We start from the raw sequence: 20,930 nt of genomic DNA, 5'->3' as shown, positions 1-20,930 counted from the left end.
GACTTCATTTGTGTGTAATTTTTTTACGGAAAATAATGAGTTTGCTAATTGTAATTTGTGTAAACAAAAACTAAGTTATAAATCATCATCGACTTATCTGAAGAAACATTTGAAACGTAAACATTGATATAGTATGCTCACTAATGTACGTATCTGTTTTTTTTTATTTTTAATTTTTGATAAAATCGTAATATTTTAATGTATGAAAACACTAGTTACTAATTGTTTTCGGAAAAAAAAAAGTCCTAATGTTGATTACATCTGTTATTAGTGTCAACTGAGAATTTATTTGCATTTTCATAGCTGTTAGGTGCACAAATATAAATATTATATCTTGTATTAATGTACTTTTTAATATTAAAATTTCATTAGTTTTATTATTGAACGAGACTGTGCACGCACTGCTTACTGAGCGTACTTTGATGTGGGACAATAACCAAACGACTCGTAACAATTTCGCTTTGCGCCTCTCCTTCAACGTCTTCCCCTGCACTTCCTCCCCTATATTATTTCCCTTCTTTATCCCTTATTCGTCGTTCCTGCTCCCTCCCCTTTCACAAGCTCTGCCCAAGTGACCGTCATCTGCGATCGGGTTCTGCGCACATTGGCCGTGGTGTTGTTCCAGGCGAATTCTGAACTGATACTAAAGTACTTGATACCATACTTTTCAAGTGTACTCGTTTGCCGTTCCTGATACAGGCGCGTATCTGTGCCAAAGTATAAGGTTGATACTTTTCGACCCACCTCTAGGATACACAGAAGAGGGTATAAAGGGTGGAGAGATCATGGGTGGAAGCTCCAGAGGGACTGGAGCCGAACTGAAAGGATTAGGAATGCTTTTCTTGGCAGGACAGGAAGGGAGTGGAATGGGTTGAATGAAGAGATGCTAGGAGTGAAAGATGCAAAGGATCTAATAAAAATGCTAAGAGGGGGGGTGAAATTGAGTGAAAAGGAGGACTCATTGTCACCAGGTAACAGCCAATTACGAGTGTAATAGTCAATTCAATTCAAACGATTTTTCTATTATATGCTATTTACTTATTAATACTGGGATTTCCTGACGTAGCTATCCGAGGTGACCGGTCTCCAAATCCGGACTCTTTATTTCACGGCCTATTCTTTCCTTGGTAGAAGGTCATCTACAGAGAAGATTTGGTTATAAATTATAAAGTACCTCATCCCTCAGTGACGTCATCTACCTGGTGTATCTCATTTATAATTTATGGCTGTTAGTATGAAGCTGTAGGCCACACGCAAAAAAAATTGAGGAAAGTTCTTCTTTATTTACCCTGGAATAACAAAAAAAAAAAAAAGAAAAAAATACAAATTGAGAATTGTTTTGGTATGCATAGTAGTTTTAAAGAGTTTTCTTATCGGTTTTAAATTGTGAAATGGATGAACATTTGGTTCGTACTGAAGATAATATAGGAGTAAAACAGGGATTGGACCTAAGTCAAACAGACCAGTGCTCACGAAAAATAATGAAGTTTAAGAGAATTAGAAAACACAGTCTTAAACTGAAAAAAAGACGTAAAGTAATAAGCGAGTGTGACAGCACCGTTAAAGAAAACGATTTAGAGGTTGGGAACAAACCTGTGCAATCCGCTGCAGTGGACCCAGAAACAAACATTGATACTTCAAAAGACATTTGTAATTCTGCTAGCAGTGGCTCACACGGGTCGGACTTTAACTCCTGTACACTTCTGGAGGATATTTTAAGCGAAAAGAAAATGGTAAGATCTTAGGTCCGTTCAACAATGGCACACAAACATGGACGGATTTCCCGGAACATTTCACTATCGCGTCTGCTGCTTCCACAAAGCGCAGAAATGTAATTAATGTCAACCAGTGAGATGTTCTGCTACTTAACCTGAAAACAGCATTTCTAAATTCCTAATGGGTTTTGAAAAATTACATTACATAACCTGTGCAGTGACTCTGCCACTGCCCTAGCTGCAGGTTGATCCTGTGGTTCTCCAGAGATCCTTAAGATCTTAAAGCAAGAATGTTTGTCAGTACGTTACGGCCAGGGCCAAGACTGTTTTCCACCCTAATTGTGCGCAATATCTTGGCCCTGGCTATAACGTACTGACATTAAACAGCCCTGTATTTTAGAAAACAGCCTCGTCCACGCCGTATTCCCAAGGCTTTCTGTAGAACCACAGGATCAAGTTGCAGCTGGTATCAAGTAAACAGTATGGAAGTGACAACAATCAGGCCAATCTCTTGTGAAAAATAGTCTTGGCTATGCTAAGTACAATGACTGTGTCGAGTCACTCCGTAAGGTACCTAATGTAACCGAGAATCCTCAGAATTCATTAAGAATTTTAAAACACTGTTTTCAGGGTAAATAGAGGAATGTCTGAAATTTTCGAAGGCAAAACATTTGGAATTCTAATATTTTTCTGTATTTTTTGTTAGTGGTAGTAATGGTGGAGGTTTGGGAGTATAGAATCCAATACCATAACAATATGGGTGATATCATGAGGGCGAAGACATTATTACCAGCCTTAATTACACATTTATGGTACGAGCGTGGGAATATGTGGGTTTTGGGCGGGGAGCATTCACATGCTTGTTTTGCATGAAATACGTTGCTGTATTAAACAAAATTTCAGGTATTACATTTTATGGTACAGCCCTACCTATTCTCATATAGAACACTGTATCAAAGATATATTTCCCATTGTATCATATTGTATACTATGACCCCGCCTGGGTATATTTTGTGACACCACTTTTTATAATTAATAATTTATTTTTGAATTGATTTTAATGTCCCAGGTATCATAGAGTATACTATAGCCCTACCTATCTTATTGTAGAACATGATACCAAAGATATATTTCTATGATTATGTATTATATACTACATTCCCACCAAATTTAGTATATCACTGCCACATTATATAATTTAATTGATTATTTATTTATTTTTTTTAATTTTTTTTTTTTTTACTGTGATCTAAATTTCTTATGTATTGTAAATTCATCCCTACCTATTCTAGAATAGAACACTTATTTGATTGGAAAACAAATTACCATACATCCATAGAAAAAATTGATTGATTAACGCTGCTTTGATTAGCACACTGTTTTCCTGGAACGAAATAGGGCATTACTTTGCAGGGCGGGTGTAAAGGTAATACAGATGAGATAAAGATTGTACAGGATTTATGCTAACTGCTTAATTTTACAAGTATTTAATTTAATAATTAAAGTAAAGGAAATTAAGTATACTTTGTAATAAATGGTTTTTGTGTGGTTTTCTTAGTGTGCACGTGCAATTGAAGAAAATGTTCGTACAAAATTGTCACTCAGTGCAGCCGTAAAGAATATCTCTATGTGATATGATACATGTTCTTCTTTTGCAGGCTTTATTGGCATCTGCAGAGATGGTTGAGTTCTTCCGAAAACACATATCACTTAATAAAAAGTAACCAAATTTCAGAAGTAATATTTCCAGGTGGGTGCTGTTTAATCTATAGAAAATGTTATTTCTGTGTTTATTGTTTCTGTGTGTGTGCCTATTGTTCTGATTTATTTACTGTACAAATTTTTACATTTTCACGTATCAACGGTGCTGTCTGCCCAGGCCCACATGCAGTGCGCAGAGCTTCAGGAAAAAGAACGCAATTTGGAAAAATACTTAAGATATCCGAAGTAAGGTCTATTTATGAAAAGCATTTAAGAATTCGCTGAGGGCCGAAAAGTATTTTTAATTTCGGTTGAAGTTTTTAAACTGTATTTTTTAGAAGAATTAAAATGGCCAAAAGGCGTGTTTTTAGAGTAATTTTTGGGCGTAAAACACCGGTACAGATTCTTGAAAGCACTTCATTTCTATGCCACCGCTCAAATTTCATAATTGTCCTATTGACGGTGATAAGGCTGCACAGCAGTTTACAGCCTACCTCTTAAAAGCGATACCGCGCTAGAGGCACCAGCGAGCGTCGCACTTATCATCCTGCCTCACTAACACACATACACCCCTGACGAGGCGGGCCCTTAATCGAACATAGTTAATGGCTTAAATTACAAATTATGTTTTAAGAAAGTCCTGCTGTTTTGCTACTGGAAAATAATTCTGCATCAGTCAATGTAACTGTACAATTTTAGCATTGCTGTTATACAGAATAAGAAAAAGTGTTAGGAAATTATAAAATGCATTTTCAGATTATTCGGATGTGCCTGTCTCAAGAGATAATTACTGTGTTACATTTTCATTTTATTGGGGTCAAAATCCCAATAAAAGTATAACATGTGTACTATATGTTCTATTCACAATGTATTACAACTAATAACACATGAATCCTTGTTAATGTTTTCTTTCAGTCAGGAAGGTGTAAAACATGAAAATTCTCGTCTTAGCATGTTAGTGGAACCAGGCTACGTTTTAATTTGGTGATTTTATGTTTAACTAATTTTGAAGTAAAAATGTAGCATGAATTATTAAATTAATTTTTTTTTTTAATGCTGTGGAATTAGTTAAGTATTTTCATGGTTGTGATAAGCATTCTATTACTATTTCTTGGAGGTGAATTGCAGCCAAATTAGTGTTACGCTGTGAGGGAAGCATTGGTAGTGAATTCATGTTATTTTGGTATGAATCTCCTTAGCTCGTCCTGATCGCACACGTGGGGAATGCAGTCCCGGACTCGCAACTGGGGAACTTTTTTGGCTGGATCGTCCAGTGGGGTGCCAGGATACAGCTGCCAGATGCGGGGTTGGTCGTCGTCAAACGACACAAGAGAAGCTGCCTGCTCCGAGTGTGCCGGCCGACACTGTACCAAGAGACTGTACCACTACACCAATAAATGACGTGTGAGAACCGTGAAGAGGCGCAATACGCAACACCCATTCGCTGAGAAAACGTCACAAACTTTTAACCACCTCCACCGACTGCCGATTAAAAAAAAATAATGGTAGACATGTCATACCTCAGATCATTTCACTTCCCAAATACTTTTTTTTTAATAAAAAAAAATTCTTTCACATGTTGTTAAGAAAGTGAAATCAAACATTTTTTGTAATTTTTATGTCTATATATTATAAGAGCATTTTTTTACTGAGCTGTGAAATTTTACCTTGAATTAACAAATTGGTTATAATTGTAATGTGAATAAAATAATATTTAGGGTTTAGAGCTGTAGCGAACCGTATGTATTCGGTACTGAGTAACGGGTGCGCCATCTAGTATTGAGTAACGAAACGTTACACACGGCTGCATTTCGTTACTCACATTTTTCGTATGTTTTACGCATGCGCGCACATTTTCGATGAATTTACGTTACAAAGAATAATGTTTGTTTATTAAGTAAAGTATAATTTGGAAATTCGTCGTCCAAGATTTTTTACTGTTTATTAAAGGTATTGTGTGTGTAGACAAAGTTTGAGATTGGAACAGAAACAACGTAAGAAAGTATTTTTTACAAATTAGAAATATGTATGTTTTTGTTTTTTATTATAGTGTATTTTCACATTTTTTTGTTTTTATCTTAAAAGAGATAATATAATAAAGCCGCTCGAATGAGATTTAATTGTTTCTTGGTTAACAAAAAACTGTTAATTATCAAATTTTGTTAATTGTTTATATTCAATTTATTATTATTTACGCGATGTCATACTGTACGCGTACGCAATACGATTTGATTTGTTGCTGTAACATAACATAGCATGTTATGCGGTAACAGAAGTAACGAGTAACGTAACGATACAATAGTAACGAGTACTAATTGTTATACATAGTAACGAATACATACGGGGACACTTTTTTTCGTTACTTTTACACCTCTATTAGGGTTATTTATAGAATTATATGAATTGTAAATATGTTTTATAAATATCTTATAGTAGTATATAAATGGAGCTCTGATGGCATGGTTCAGGATGTCGATTGTGGATGAGGTCAGTGATCGACCATCTTGAATGACCTTGACCCTGACCACTATGCTCTTTCCTATTGGCTACCACCCTCACACACTTCATTAATATGTTTATCCTTCCAGCTGTAATTTTATTGGCTACACCCCCGCAATTATATTCATTTCTTATTGGTTATCACTCCTACCCTCTTTATTAATTGCTATGCTCTCTCCTCCAACTTTAATGCTATTGGCTACACCTCCGTCTAGCTTTAATTTTTTTCTCACAAACACCCCCCCCCCCCCCCCCCCCCCCCCCCCCTTTTACGTGCCATCTACCACCACCCACCAACATTATATGCCATAAATACTGACTCGCTGACCCGGGATCCTTCATTTTGCAGCAGTTCCCTGCCTAGTACAAGTCATGTACCAAGGAGACGATGAGTTTGACCCTAGAACATGTGCAAGCTTCCAGGAAGCGAGTTCGTAACTGACCAGTTCGCGGCACTGGTTGTAACCGCACCTGATGAACTGTACCACACCAATCCGAGTCGGCTACGACGGAATCTAAATGGACATTGTTCGTGAAGCCACGATGAACATCGATACAGTTTTGAACCGAAGTGTACCCCGGTTCAGCTGACATCCTCATCAACAACTGTACATCGGCCATGATCATGTCACCCTGCGAGGAGACGAGGACCGCCCCTGCCGACCGGAGTACTAGGAGCTCGTAGATGCCTGCCGGAGTTCAAGTTGTCGCCGTTGAGTGAACGTCAGTTGCTGCTTCTTTTATCAAAGTCCTGCTGCTGCTCACGTGTCCTGCAGTGCTGTAGAAGTAGGAGCCACCACCAACACATGGATCTCTAGAGCTGTCAGCATCGCTGTCATGATATCTGCTGTCGCTGGCATCGAGGTCTGCACTGATTTCACCCTCAACAGGAGTCTGTAAGGTGAAGACGAGACCAAGACATAGCGAGTGAGTGAACACTAAGATGGACATCATGCCTCCAGGTGAGGCACCGGACCTGCAGACTGCACCGCTGTGAGCTCAGTCGTCTCTCCCCCCCCCCCCTCCCCCGAATGGTGTGTTAGTGGTGACGATGTGTTGCAGGAACATTCAGGCAAAGACTATGGCTCCGATAGTGACCCACCTATGATGTCACCACCGGATCCTATAGTGCTCTAAAAAAAACTCAGTTGCACTGCATTGAACATGGATTGAGTCTTAATGAGCCAAGTGTGTAATTTAGCACTCACCCATCACTATTACATACTTTGGAAAGTGTGGGAATGGTGTTCATTTTTGACTCCAATGGAATAGGATCAGACCTTACAAAACATCCAGACTCTTAACCGTGTTTCGATGTGAGGACCAGAATTGTGTTATTTTGTGTTATTGGTCTTTGCCACCCTCACCGTTTACGTTGGCCGAGCTAAAGGCATACCGAAGGTGAGACGATAATAATCATCATTCTGAATGATGTCGGGGAACAAGACATTTCCGTTACAGCCCACGTACATCACTGCAGTGGCAGTGTGCTCACGATACTCAGTATAGTAGTCATCTGTGTTCCGTGGCCCGAACGCGAATATTGCATGATTCAAACTTTTCTGCAGCTAGACACACAAACATACAAGCAGGAGTCTGTAAATAAATTGCATGGTAATGATATACATACTGAGAAGAAAATAATGGACTGTTGTGAGAAGTGCTCGTATTTTATGCGAGTGCACAGTTGAGATATTAATTCTAAATTTTTTTTTAATTGCAAATAAAATAAAAAAATTAAGGTCAGCCCAGGTACTATGGCATGAACTAATATCATTGTCAGTGTACTGTGAACTGTACAGGTGTATGCCTGCATCCACATGTTAAAATAAACACAAATGTGTAAATTTTTTTGAAAAATAACATTTGTATTAAACATACTTGCGAGTTTTATTTCTAGAACAATACCCTGTCATGTAATAAACACGTTAGAAAAATGAAAAATAAATTAAAATAAGTATGAAGTAGTAAATAATATGAAATAATAGATGATAATTACATATTGGTAACAAATACATTTATGTAGGAAATAAAAAACAATTGCTTAAAAATATTAATATTAAAAAAAAGGTCTATTGGGCGGGCAATTGTAGTGAATGAGAAAAAAAATGCAATTAACGTGTGTGGGTGAAGCTACGAGAGTCTTTATGATTATAGTTCATTACATGAGTTTTGGGCTGCAACCCTCGCCCAGACTAAAAATCTGTTACGTAACAAGTTTAAACGACCCTTCCGCGAACACACAATAATTATGCAGCATGTCAGTTAAGCCAGCCATGGAGCCGATGTAAAAGGATTTAGAAGACTTATGATTTGGATGAAATTTATTAAATGTTGAACGAAGTTGAAGAGCCCTGGGGTATGGACACGACTAATCCTGACTTGAGATGATAGCGAACTGGCCGAGACCATGGCCTCCTTGTGCTATCCCGGCTCGTTTCCCGCAAAAATGTGTCATGTGCAAAAGGAATAATGCAAGCCATGTTTATTAGCCTAGTTGTGCTAATGCAAAAAAAAAAAATTCTTCTTCAGAAAAGTGTATTTCTTTAGAATTATGAGTTTTTTTTAACAAAACAAACTAAAACTTATAACCCAGCACAGAACATATGCTTTAAATGGAATTTAAAATTTAAATCCTCGAGATGTTAATTTTAGGTAAAAAGTAAGAGAAAATATCCAGAGGAAAAAAAACGGAACATACATAAAAACAGCCTCTGAATGGACGGGTGTGAATAATGCTACACACACGCAGATAATGAACATTTAATTACTGCAATAAAAATATTGTCTATGATTTCTTGGTGCCAAAAGTTATGAGAAATAATGCCCAAGCAACATTGGCCGTTCCCCTCACCACACTCTTCTGCACTACATCGCACGTTGGTGCCGATACGCCATAGTGGTCTGTGCAAATCGAAGTAGCCTGAGCTCAGAGCCAGAATTACTGAACTAAAACAGTACAACAATTTAAGTAACGATACGGTTCAATGTCAGTATGCTGTCACTTACAGCTTAAAGATGTCTATGCCGAACTGTAAGGATGAACTAATAGGAGTCTAGTGTTGCGGAGTGTCCGAACAATATGACAATACTCTGTAAGCACCAGGAGCTGACTGCCACGCACGAACCCCTACATCTACCGCGCGCTCATTTCGCGCGAAATGCAAACACACGAAAATGGGCGGAGCGAACATATACAAAAAACTAATTTGATACAATAAACTAATCATCATAACTCAAACTGTGTACATACTAACTAGCCAACACAAATTCAAGTAGGAACTGTTCGCTGCATCTCTGGTCGTTGGTCTAAATTTTTGATCATACAATAAATTTAAAATACGGGTGTCATCATCACCTTTATCAGCATTTTTGATCATCTCATAGATTGAACGGGCAATTATTTCATTCCACCTACGAGTAGACTGCCAAACGTACAAACACTGAGATGGCATCTAATATTTGATGGCACTGAGATGTAATGAGAAATAAGAATTTACAAAAAAAAACTGATTTAATACTCTGAATGTGATTTTTGGCATGATAATATTTATTTTCCGTGATGTTTTTCTTATTTTTTTTTTTATAAATTTAAACATGTAATTTTCATGAAAATTAGTTCCTGCTCATCTCGTTTCTTCATATTATTACTCCATACTTCTATAGTTTCTATTGCTCTGTGCAAGTGGTAGCAGAGTGTAATCAAGGTGTTTTTTTTTGTGGTTAGCATATGTCAGAAAAGAATATATTAGTGCATTAGTTAAAATGAACTATATCTCTACAGAGATGTGAAGAAATGAACTATAATACATGGGCTGAAAGTTCGTATTATCCTATTTATAAACGTGAATATATTATTAAATATGTAAATTATGGACACATTGTCTGCTGTGTTAGTTGTCCAGCTGTGGTAATAAACAGTAGGAGAAAGTTTTTACGTTCTTTAATTTCAATATAGGACGTAGGTGATTGTTAGCGAGTGAATAAATCCTTACCTATGTATATGTTCTCTGCAGTTTCCTCATTAAATTTATTTTCATGGACAATTTAACGAAATGTAAATAATGTTTAAGCCACTGCTTTGTCAAGGAATTGTGTGGTTATATTTTTGTATTTACAATCTTAATTGTCTAGAGATTATTACTTCTTAAAAAAAGTTAACAGTATTTTTGAAGGAATTTGCGAAATCTTATGTGTGTGTGTGTATGTATATATGTATATATGTATGTATGTATATATATATATATATATATATATATATATATATATATATATAAAATTTTATTCTGTGTAGTGAAGGAAAATACAGTAAAACTCTTAATAATGACCCCAATCCGTTAATTACTAACCCAATCCGGATCAGACAGTATTGAGTAACGTAATAGACAGATAACAGAAATGTCATACATATTTACAGTTATGAGATTTGACTGCTAGCTTAGGATGAAAAAAAAATCCTTAAAAGTAAATATTCTCCTCTCTCTCTCTCTCTCTCTCTCTCTCTCTCTCTCTCTCTCTCTCTATATATATATATATATATATATATATATATATATATATATATATATATATATAAATTGAGTGAAGATTAATCATGGCTTTAATTTACGTATAAAGTTTATTGAAGGGTTGATATCTGCTGCCTTTCAATTAAATTGTCTAGCCTTCCACCGTTTGTCAGATTTTGACAATTACGTGGGTTTAAGACACCAGCATTCATGTTTCAGTAATGTAACACTAAAATAATCATCACAAGTACAAATATGCATTTGTTATAACAGTTCTTATAGTTTGTCATAATGAAAAGTAACTAGTTCAAATTGTTGCAACTGCGAAATCCAGCATTCACATATCTGCAGTTGTATGCATATTGCTATTATTACTGTTTTTTTATGGTGTGTAGTTATTCTGCTCAAATCACAGCCTTCTTATGTGGATCTTTTGAAGTTACCAAGTGCTCCACTCTATTAGTAATGAACCTTCCTAAGCTGAAGGTTGAATGATTTGGGAGCTGTTTTTATGTTGTTTTGGGCCTTATGTCCGAATGACAGCGTGGACACATGTGACAAACACAATGAAGTTGTATCGAGGAAGGAATTTGCAGTGGTCGTAAGAGAATGAAGCTGCCCCGTCATTTGCCTTTGGGTGTTTTTGGTCAAACTTCAGAAAACCCAAATCGGGCTGGCTGGATCGGGATTTGACCCTCTCATTTCCTTGCATTCGAGACCAATGGTTACATACTCTTTCGGTAATGACATGTCTACTACGGTGTAATGCACCCGTTTCCTTAATTTTACTTTATTTTGTATTGTTATTTCATTTAAGATATAAATTGATTCATGCTATGTTTTAAGTTATATGCAAGATGTTAAATGTAACAATTCAAACCATGCAGTGCAGGGCCTAAAGGAATTCTTTTGTCACTGCGTTTCCTGTTGGCCTGCGTTTGGGGGCGGTGGGGTTACCCTGCCTAACGGTCCGAAGGTTCTGGCCAATAGGGAATCAGTATCCAAGGCCAACTCACTGTTAACTTCTTAAACTATTTCTTCAAGTAATTAACAAATGTAAAATCTAATCAGCTAAGATTATGTTAAATTGTACCCGTGTAAGGTATGCAAAAATTAAAAAAAACTATCTTGATAAAACTCTGCCCACAATCACGTAATTTGGCTACGGGGGCAGGGCCTAGGATAGTCCATGAGCTCTGGTTGGTGGATCAGGAAAGGTCAGGGGGCACCCAACAGGCCTCCACAAGGGACAATATTAGGGAAGTCTGAATCAAGCCTCGAAGGCAGAATGGACTTATCCGATCTTCGAAGGGTCCCGGCATAAAAGCCAGCCCCAGGATATTTTATCAGTCTTCGTACGATACTATATACGTCAATTATTAAATGATAAGCAAATTAGATGGAAACAAACGTAGGTTAAACCTGAGCCGTTGCAGCCAAATTACGTGAGCGGCCTCGATACTACAATTATTTTATTCCACTAAACCTCGCAACCACTCCCGTGTTCACCCAGTAGCAGCCGATAGCAAAAGACATCGAGAGGCGGAGTTTGTTATAGGGCAGGTTACACCGGCTAATAAGCAAGTTTTTTTGAATGGCAGTGAAAGGCTTAGGAAAATGGCAGCCTACCCCATTTGACTCCACGAAAGCTTGGTGTATGCACTGTGATGTCTCACACTCGCACTCCGTCCTGCTGTTCCTCACACACACACTTCATGTGGACCGCACCCTCACTTGCATTTACACTCGCCTTAAAGTATTAAATATTTTTCTATAAGAAACTGTGCTTGGTGATGTCTCGTAATTTCTGCAATCACCTTTGATGTCTGCAGACTTTTGATGCTGCTGTGTGCAGAAGGTTTAATTGGTAAGTACAATGGAAAAAAAAACAGAGAAATGGTTTCTAATTAGGAATTTACCAAGTTGGACTGTGCTGAAGTTATTCAAGATTTGTGAAATGTGAAAAAGAGGGGCTGAAGGAATCTATAAAAATAAATTTTTTATAGCCCTGTTTCTGGTGGTCTGGGGGGGGTGGTGGTGATGAATTCCCCCCCCCCCTCCCCATCTCCCCTGCTACAGAGAAGCGAAGATCCAGTAAGTACTCTCAGGAAAACTTTTAAAAGATGGTTCTCTAAAAGGTTTTTTTTTTTTTTTTGTTAGGCTATATGAAGACCCATAAGTATTTTTTCAAAACCCTAAAATCTTAAATAAATATTTCTTGCAGTGAAAAGTAGATCCTTACATTACCACTGCGTATAGTTATGTCCTACGTGATTAAAGGAAAGGCTAACGCTGATGGACGTTTGTAAAGCATGCAATTTGCAAGACATTACCAACCCGACAACTTGAAATTGGCTCTCGCACACGTGATTAATAGAGAACACGTCGGAAGGAGTGTTGGGGGGGAGGAGGGTAGGGGTTAGGGGTGGCATCAGGCTCCACGAAGGCACAGCTCAGGCAATGTCATAGTACCAATTAGATGTGCCTAAAATTAAAATTTTGTGCGCTACTGTTAGGAACTTGTAACTTTGAAGTGTTGCATTTCCGAACATTTGTTCCTTAACAAAAACATCTGGTGCTGACATTCCCTGCCATCCTTTAAGTTTATGCCAAGCAATTTGCGAACATCCTGTGTGTTGTTTGTTTGTATTCGTTGTTTGCCAAATTAAAGAAACAATGTAACCTCAAGTAAAAAAAAAAAAAAAAACCTTTTATTGTGAAGTTGTGAATGGTTTCCCAAAACATGATTGTTTTTCATTCCAGACGCAGCATCTGAAGAGAGAATGAATCCCATGTACCTGCCATACTCTCATGCCAATGGTTTGCCGCAGGAGTCAAAACTTGCGACTTATATGGTAATGAAACATTCAGTTTTGATTTTGCCCATTGTGGTGTTAAAATACTAGAACAAGAGGTGTAAACAAAAGTTATTGAAATAATAGTCTTGAGCAATTAGCTGCCTTTTAATATATATATATGTGTATATATATGTGTGTGTGTGTGTGTGTCTATATATATATATATATATATATATATATATATATATATATATATATATATATATATATATATATATATTAATTTTTGCCATATTGGTTTGATGCTAGCTGATCACTTAAGTAGGGAATTAACTTTTAGGCACTCCTTAAAATTATCAGTTTTGAATAAAAATATGGGTATACTTGCATCAATATTCCTGCAATTGAGGAAGACAATTTTTTTTGAGTTTAATAGGAAACTGTAAATTTGGCATTATCTATCAAAATACCTAGGTTAGACTGCTAACCTGCATACATTTTAATTCTGTTTGTTGATTAATTTTCTTGTTATTTAATTTTTTGTCATTACTGTCATGAGAGGGTTTTACTTGTGGATTTATCTGATAGCTTGGTTTGTGTGGCTAAATGAAAGCGTCTCATTCAAAACGTCTCATTCAAATCCACTTATTGAACACCAAGAGACTTGCTAAATTCGTGTTAATTTTCTGGACTCGACCAACTAATGCATAATAAATTTGGTGTTGCTTGTTCACTGTCTGTCATCATGTTTTACCTTCTGTCCTGGTTTCACACGATTCAGCCGTGTGTATAGTGAAATGTTTTTATTGGCTTCTGGCTTCCTGATACAGTGGTAAACCTCATGAAGACTCCGTCTCGGACACCGGTTGGTTATATAATTTTATTTATTTTATTTATCATTTGTTACGTGTCTACGAACAAATTTGAAACCTTGGTTGTAAGCACAGAACAGAGACAACAACAAACCCAGAAAATGCAGCAGTAATGATAGAAACAAAAAAAAATACATACACACGATGAACAAGTACTAATAACAAATTAACAAAAAAAAGACAAAACATAAAAAAATTAGGCTGGTAAAGCAAAGAAGGCAAAAAAAAAAGAGAGCAGGTAAACTAAACATTACAAAACATGGTTAACACTATCCAGACAAAATACAAGCAAGACTTATGTGAAAAACATTCAGGAGTTGAAGATGATATTACAAATTATAACAAAAAAGAAAATTGAGAAATTATAGTTAAAGTATTAATTTATAATTGGGCCAAAGATAATTTATTTTTAAAGATCTAACTTATTTTTCTTGTAATTGCTATTAATGAAGAGATTTTCCTGTAAATTTCCTTTTGCATTTGTTTTGCGTCCTAATTTTTTTCTCACTAGATACTAACAAAATGTTACTTTTCAAGCTGTTGAAAGTCTCGCAAGTGGTCATAAATAAATATGAGCTATTGTGTTAAATTTACAGGATATGTTCTTAGATTATAGTAATGACCAGGAAATTAAAGCCAACTTGGACTGTGGGACTGAGGCTTAGTTTCCAACAGACATTTTACACATGCATTTGGTTTTTGAAGTATCACTTCAGTTTGTAGTTGCACATTATTTATAAACTAGACGTTTGTAAGGCACCTCTTGAAAAATGATGAGTATAACAAACACTTTAATTTAATATACACAAAATTTTTATTAAAAATTAAATTTATTTTGATATTGTAAATGAGAAATATTCCTGATATGTATATGTGTATATATATATATATATATATATATATATATATATATATATATATATATATATATATATATATATATATGTGAAATTATAAAAAAAATTATATGACTATATATATTTATATAAATATAATGTAAATGTTCGTTTGTACAAAAAAGCTGTATTCTCCGAAAGTTCTCCACCGATTGCTATGCAATTATATCACAATGTTGCATGTGTATATGTGCATGTTTTTATGTAATAAAAAATTAGATTTTATCATGAAAAAAATTTATAAAAGGAAATGAGTGAATGTAACTCAGTAAACGTGATAAAAGTGAAACCTCTTTGGCAATTCAAACCTCGACTTGTTAAGGAACATCACTACCGAGTTTACGGTCAGCAGGACATACGCTTGAAAAATGGGAAATTTTGATTTTAAGTTTGCATTGATTGCACAATCTTGGTGCATCAAGGCTACGCACCTGCTAAACCGGGACGCCAATCTTCAGCTTCATTTTGTGGGAAGGCAGGTAACCCCTAGGGAAGACGTGACGGACGCACCATACGATAGCGCGTTACAAATTCAAGGGAACGCCATCTATTGACGAAGTTCTAAAGTATAAGCCCCTTCATTTCGCTAGCAGCCACAAGATTCATCAAGCTGATGGGTTTCATCAAGGAGAAGGACTGAAAGTTGCCAGACCTTACTATACGACCGTGTGGCGGACATAAAGATATGACTTAAATCTCACTATTTGTGTCTGTGACGTATTATTTTCTATTAAAAAAACTGAATTTACCCCTTTTTCATTTCCATAGGGATGGAATTTCATGTTTACATGTAGTCTGCTTCACTCTCCGGCCCATAAACTATCTATGTACAAAAAATCATGTCAATACGTTGCTCTGTTGCTGCGTGAAAGTAGGAGAAACAGACAAACACACTTTCACATTTATAATATTAGTAGGGATTTAATTGCTCATAAAAGTGTTTTTTTTTCTCCTGCTAAACAAGTCCTTATCTAATGTTTTTTTTTATGAACTTAGACAATTTTATGTCAGTCCTAGCAAGTACTGAAAGCATAAAATCTTGTGATGTATGTTTTTTTTTACTAACCGTTAGTATGTAGCCTTCAACTCTCCAACCCATAAACTATCTATATGCAAAAAAAAAAATTGGTTGTCTGTAAAGTCGGTTTACCGACGATAGTTTAACGTGACATTGTCATAAAAAAAACATTGATGGGATGATTGCATACTTTTATGAATAAAATTGAATCATTTATATTGGATTATCACTATTTTGTATGGATACAAAGGAGGAGTGAAATGAAATCTACAATTTAATTGATAAATTTACTTTTATTTGTACTCATTAATTCAAATATGTTTATTACTTTAATGAAAAGATAATTTTAACTATAACTTTTATACATGTTTGCTATTTAACTTCTTCCAATCTGTGTTATTCTGTTAAGGATAGGACGATGATAGGAAAAGTAGGACACTAATGGGAGTGTTTCGAGTTTAATGTGCCTCGAAAAAGTCAAATCGATGCATGTTCCAATTGAGTATAAGAGAGAGAGATGCGGCGCAAGTGTACAATGAGCGTAACAGGACACAGCAAAATGGGACAATGTGCGTAACGGGACACTTTCGTGCGTGCAGTCGGCGTTCAACTATTTATTAGACGTCACGTCAAAAATTCACGTAGATCCGTTGCTGCGTGGTAGGAGGACAAACAGACAAGCACACGTTGGCATTTGTAACATCAGCGGAGGGTGATGTGTGATGTGTCTGTGTGGTTGCAGAGCCACCAGAATGCCAGCGCGCCGACTGCTGCCGCCCCAAAGGGCATGGGCGGGCTGGGACTGGACCAGGGCTCGTCGGGGAAGAAGGTGAGTCGTGACGAGCAGTCGTCCCGGCTGGCTGCGGGCCCACGCACGGGGAATACAACGGTGGAAGCCGCGGAATTTCAAAGTCGCCGGGAGAAGCTTGATTTCACTTTTATTCATTCAGTCACAAACTGGATTCAGCACTAGGTTTTGTTAGCAGTTGTCATCAATGTTCGCAGGCTTTCACGGCCATTGTCTGAAGTAGCTTGGCTTCTGGGTTGTAGCCGCGTCCTTGGCGAATAAATCACCGACGTTTCGGTCGAAATTGCAGTCGTCATCATCAGGGAGCAGTTAACTGGCGACTGTTAAGTGTTAACGTCTGTGAATTATTTGCCAAGGTCACTGCTACAACCCAGAAGCAAAGCTACAACAGTTGTCATGTTTCAAAAGTTCATATGAAATGTAACGCCAAGCTACATTTATTTCTATAATCCAACCTCATTATTTCTTAAGACACATGAAATTACGAATTGGGAATCTAGCCTTTTTTTTTGTCACCCTACACTGGCATCCCGATTTGTAAGACACATTAGGGCGGTATTCCAAGACATTCGGGTAAGGTAGCGAACAAGCACTGCCTTGTTGGGACACAACCGTAACATAACTCGTGGGCCGTATTCCAGAACGCGTCCGAACCTAATCCCTTTCAGGTAATGAAAAAAGCAACGGTTTTAATATTTTGTGCCCCGCACGAGGCTAGAAACTGATTTCATTGCATTCTAGTGGATGTTTGGCAACTATCAATACATTTGCTACGCCAAATATCCTACATATGGAAGCACTTCTGCATTTATTAAATGGTGTAAAAGTTGCGTTTCATTTGTTTACGTGACCATCAAAGTGTACAAAATGTATTCCATGGAAGTTTCGCTGTCATAAATGTTTCATTTCTCACGCCGACACACTTGGTACGTCACAAAACTGACCGTGAGAGAAAAGTATTAATGTAGTTTTACCAAATTTTAAACTTGTGCCATGTGCATTTTAGGGCAAAATTCCATTTAATCCGGACTCTTGGTGATCCGGGCAGGACCTGGTCTCGCCTTGTCCGGATTGGCGTGTTTCTACGGTCGTTTCGGCAAGTCGTGAACGAGCGGTGGTCTCGGGCGCGGAAGACGAGAATTGATCGGTCCCGTGGCTTGCTGGCAGGTGTCTTCGGGGGCGAACGGCTCTCCGGGCTACCTGCCGTACGCCCGGCGCGGCAGCAGCGTGGAGAGCGCTTCCCCGCGCCTCACGCCCCAGCCGTCGCCCCCGCTCGCCAGCAGTTCCCCCACCCTCGACAACACGCCCTCTACCCCCGTCTCCGCCTACCAGGTACGCACGCCTCCCCGTAACGTCCCACCATCACCGTGTCAGTGAAGTACACAACAAGTTAATAAATATTATTAATCAAAAACATCTTCCTCTATCCAATCTGATACCTCTCTCGAGTCGAAGAGAATTACTCGACTCTATCTTCGTTAACAAATTGAACTGTAAATACATACAAACATCTTCCTCTACCCAATCTGATACCTCTCTCGAGTCGACGAGAATTACTCGACTCCATCTTCGTTAAAAAACTGTCATACTAACAAATTGAACTGTAAATGTATACTACTCGACAACGCTGGTTTAAGAGTATACCTCCTTTTAACAGTCGTTTTAACTTCCACTTCATGTACAGTTAACAGAAACAACAATCTTTATCTTTAGGCTAGTAACCAACTTTAATATACATTTGATAGAGACTTTAATTTTTTTTTTCTTGGTTCTTAATGATCATGTGTGTTTTAGTTCTGTGTTGTCTAAATTTTTAACGTTTGAATTTTGTTTTATTGTCTTTGTTGTGTGTGTTTTGTTTTTATATTGTATTGTTTTGTGTTTTTCATTTATGTTTATTTTTGTGAGTGTATTTGTGTCTAATTGTGTGCCTACCATTAAAGGCTTTGTCCTGTTAGTTGGCATGTTACAATTATAAATAAATAAATAAATAAATAAATAAAACTAAACATTTTTTGCTTTAAATGATACAGAAAAAAAAATCCCTTTCGGCACAGCCTACAGGCTGGAAATGTTTTCGAAACTTCTATATACTTCTGGAACATTTTAAGTATTTAATGTATATGAACACCCATATACTCTCCGATATTCAAAAATGATCGCTGAAACGTTTTTTATGTTCCATGCAGCGAAAATGTTTGTCGTTTTTAAATGAATGCATCAATTATTGGATAGCTTAGAACAAATTTCATATTATGACTACTATGGTAATTATTTTTCATTCCTTGCGCCAATACATTGTTGTGTAAAAATTTTCTTTGCACCAAGGTTTAAGAGAATATTTAGATGGTTAAAAATGAATTTGAACGAACTCAATACCAAGGAAGTTAATTTTTAAAAAAAATTTGAACCCTTGTTTTTTACGATACTAGTTAGTTTCATCAAAAATTGTTTTGGTCAAAGGTTTTAGATAATGATAGAATTTTTACAATAAATTATAATGGATTTTATAGTATACCTACTAAAAAAGTTAAATAATTTTTGTCTTTCAACCCTTGTATTTTCCACCCCTTGCAGTAATAGTTAGTTGAATAAAAATTAAAAGTTTGAGATGATATTTATGAGGTTTACAAACAATTTGAACGTATTTAATAGTGTGCATACTACGGGAGTTATGAATTATTTTTTCTCCTTCGACCCTCAAAATTTTATCTATGGATTTTTGTTAAAGTAGCAGATTATTTAATTGATCTTCGACTTCAATGAAGACTTACATCTTTGTCTTAGACCAGAAAAGGAGTGTGAAGACTTGTCACTGGATCCCCTCGCTGAATAACTCACAGATTTTCTCCAAATTCCTTATCATAGTTTACCAAACTTTCTAAAGTATTATTTTACTGCAGTGTTGTAGACGATAGGACGTTTTTGAACCACAAATTAAAATTTACAAAATATTTAAAATTCTAAATGTACCAAAATTGTATTTGAAAATTTAATTTGGCCCTCCCCTGAACCATCATTCTGGATATCTGCCCCGGGGAGTTTGTTCAACAGGCCAAACTCCCAAGACTGGCCTGAAGACTTAAGAACCGATGCATTTGAAGAATGAAGCATCATTGCGTAGGCGAGTCCCTGCCCTGATATCGTTAACTGTACAGTTGTTTATCTTCACGTTAGATCCAGTTAGACTTGACATCAGGTATTACTTTTTTTTGTTTTTCGAAGTTTAATTTTAAGTGTACCCACAATCTTAATAGATCAAAGCCTGATGAATAGACTAACCCTTTGAGGCACACAGAACTAGATTAAAAATAAATTAGAATCCATTGTGTAACTTTTAAGGAAAAATTAAAGCAGCCAATGTCGCTTGTTCTTGTTAGGATCACCAGATAGCAGCACAAGGCTTACTCACGCGAGGTATTTCGGCAATACCACTGAAACATTTCAAATAGTAATGTATTATTCCTGTTACAGGCCATTGATCCCGCAATTTTTTTTTCCTTTTTTTGTAGCAATCACATTTTCTAAACTTGATGTAGGCTTTTGGACATACGCCATTGCTTAGCACATGTATGTCTGCAGAAGAAAACTACAAAAAAACACAAATGAAAAAAACACTAATTAAGCAAAAATTGCTGTTATCAGGATTTAACGCCACACAATATTCCACAACAGGAATATGGTCAACAAACAAGAAAAAAACAAAGAAAAATGGACTAACAGAACGAAAAAACCCCCACAAATGATGACAGCACAAAAATTCCGAACCCAAAAAAATTCAACACAACAGTTGAAACGAGACAAAAAAAACAGCAAAACGAAAGACGAAACAAACACAATAGGTTTCCAAAGAAACAAAAAACAAAAAGAGAAACGAAAAAACGCCCACAAATTATGACAGCACAAAAAATATTGAACCCAAAAAATTCAGCACAACAGTCAAAACGAGACAAAAACACGACCAAACGAAAAGACGAAACAAACACAACAGTTTTCTAAAACAGAAACAAGCAATGGCGTCTGTCCAAAAGCCTACATCAAGTCATGCACTCCCATTGCACAAATCTTTCAAAGATAATACATTTTCTAAATCCCCCAAAAAAAAAAGTCGGAAT

General features: G+C 36.6%; 1 protein-coding gene and 1 long non-coding RNA gene across 2 annotated transcripts in view; both read left to right on the top strand.

The window, feature by feature from the left end:
* Positions 1 to 1,293: 1,293 nt before the first annotated feature.
* LOC134538152 (uncharacterized) lies at positions 1,294 to 7,795 on the top strand. The gene is made up of 3 exons (XR_010076099.1): positions 1,294 to 1,733; positions 3,374 to 3,465; positions 4,616 to 7,795. It is a non-coding gene; the product is annotated as an uncharacterized LOC134538152 (long non-coding RNA).
* A 1,810-nt stretch (positions 7,796 to 9,605) lies between these two features.
* LOC134538151 (PAN2-PAN3 deadenylation complex subunit PAN3) overlaps positions 9,606 to 20,930 on the top strand; it is a 32,669-nt gene continuing 21,344 nt past the window's right edge. Inside the window, exons 1-4 of the mRNA XM_063379198.1 lie at positions 9,606 to 9,736; positions 13,187 to 13,278; positions 16,750 to 16,836; positions 17,983 to 18,147. Coding sequence (XP_063235268.1) covers positions 9,712 to 9,736; positions 13,187 to 13,278; positions 16,750 to 16,836; positions 17,983 to 18,147 — 369 coding nt within the window. The 5' untranslated portion in view covers positions 9,606 to 9,711. The remainder of the gene's footprint in view (positions 9,737 to 13,186; positions 13,279 to 16,749; positions 16,837 to 17,982; positions 18,148 to 20,930) is intronic.

The sequence above is a fragment of the Bacillus rossius genome, chromosome 13 (genome assembly GCF_032445375.1).
Source record: "Bacillus rossius redtenbacheri isolate Brsri chromosome 13, Brsri_v3, whole genome shotgun sequence".
In the NCBI taxonomy this organism is placed as follows: Eukaryota; Metazoa; Arthropoda; class Insecta; order Phasmatodea; family Bacillidae; genus Bacillus; species Bacillus rossius.
The sequence above is the reverse complement of the archived record's forward strand: the minus strand, read 5'-3'. Positions and strand labels throughout refer to the sequence as shown.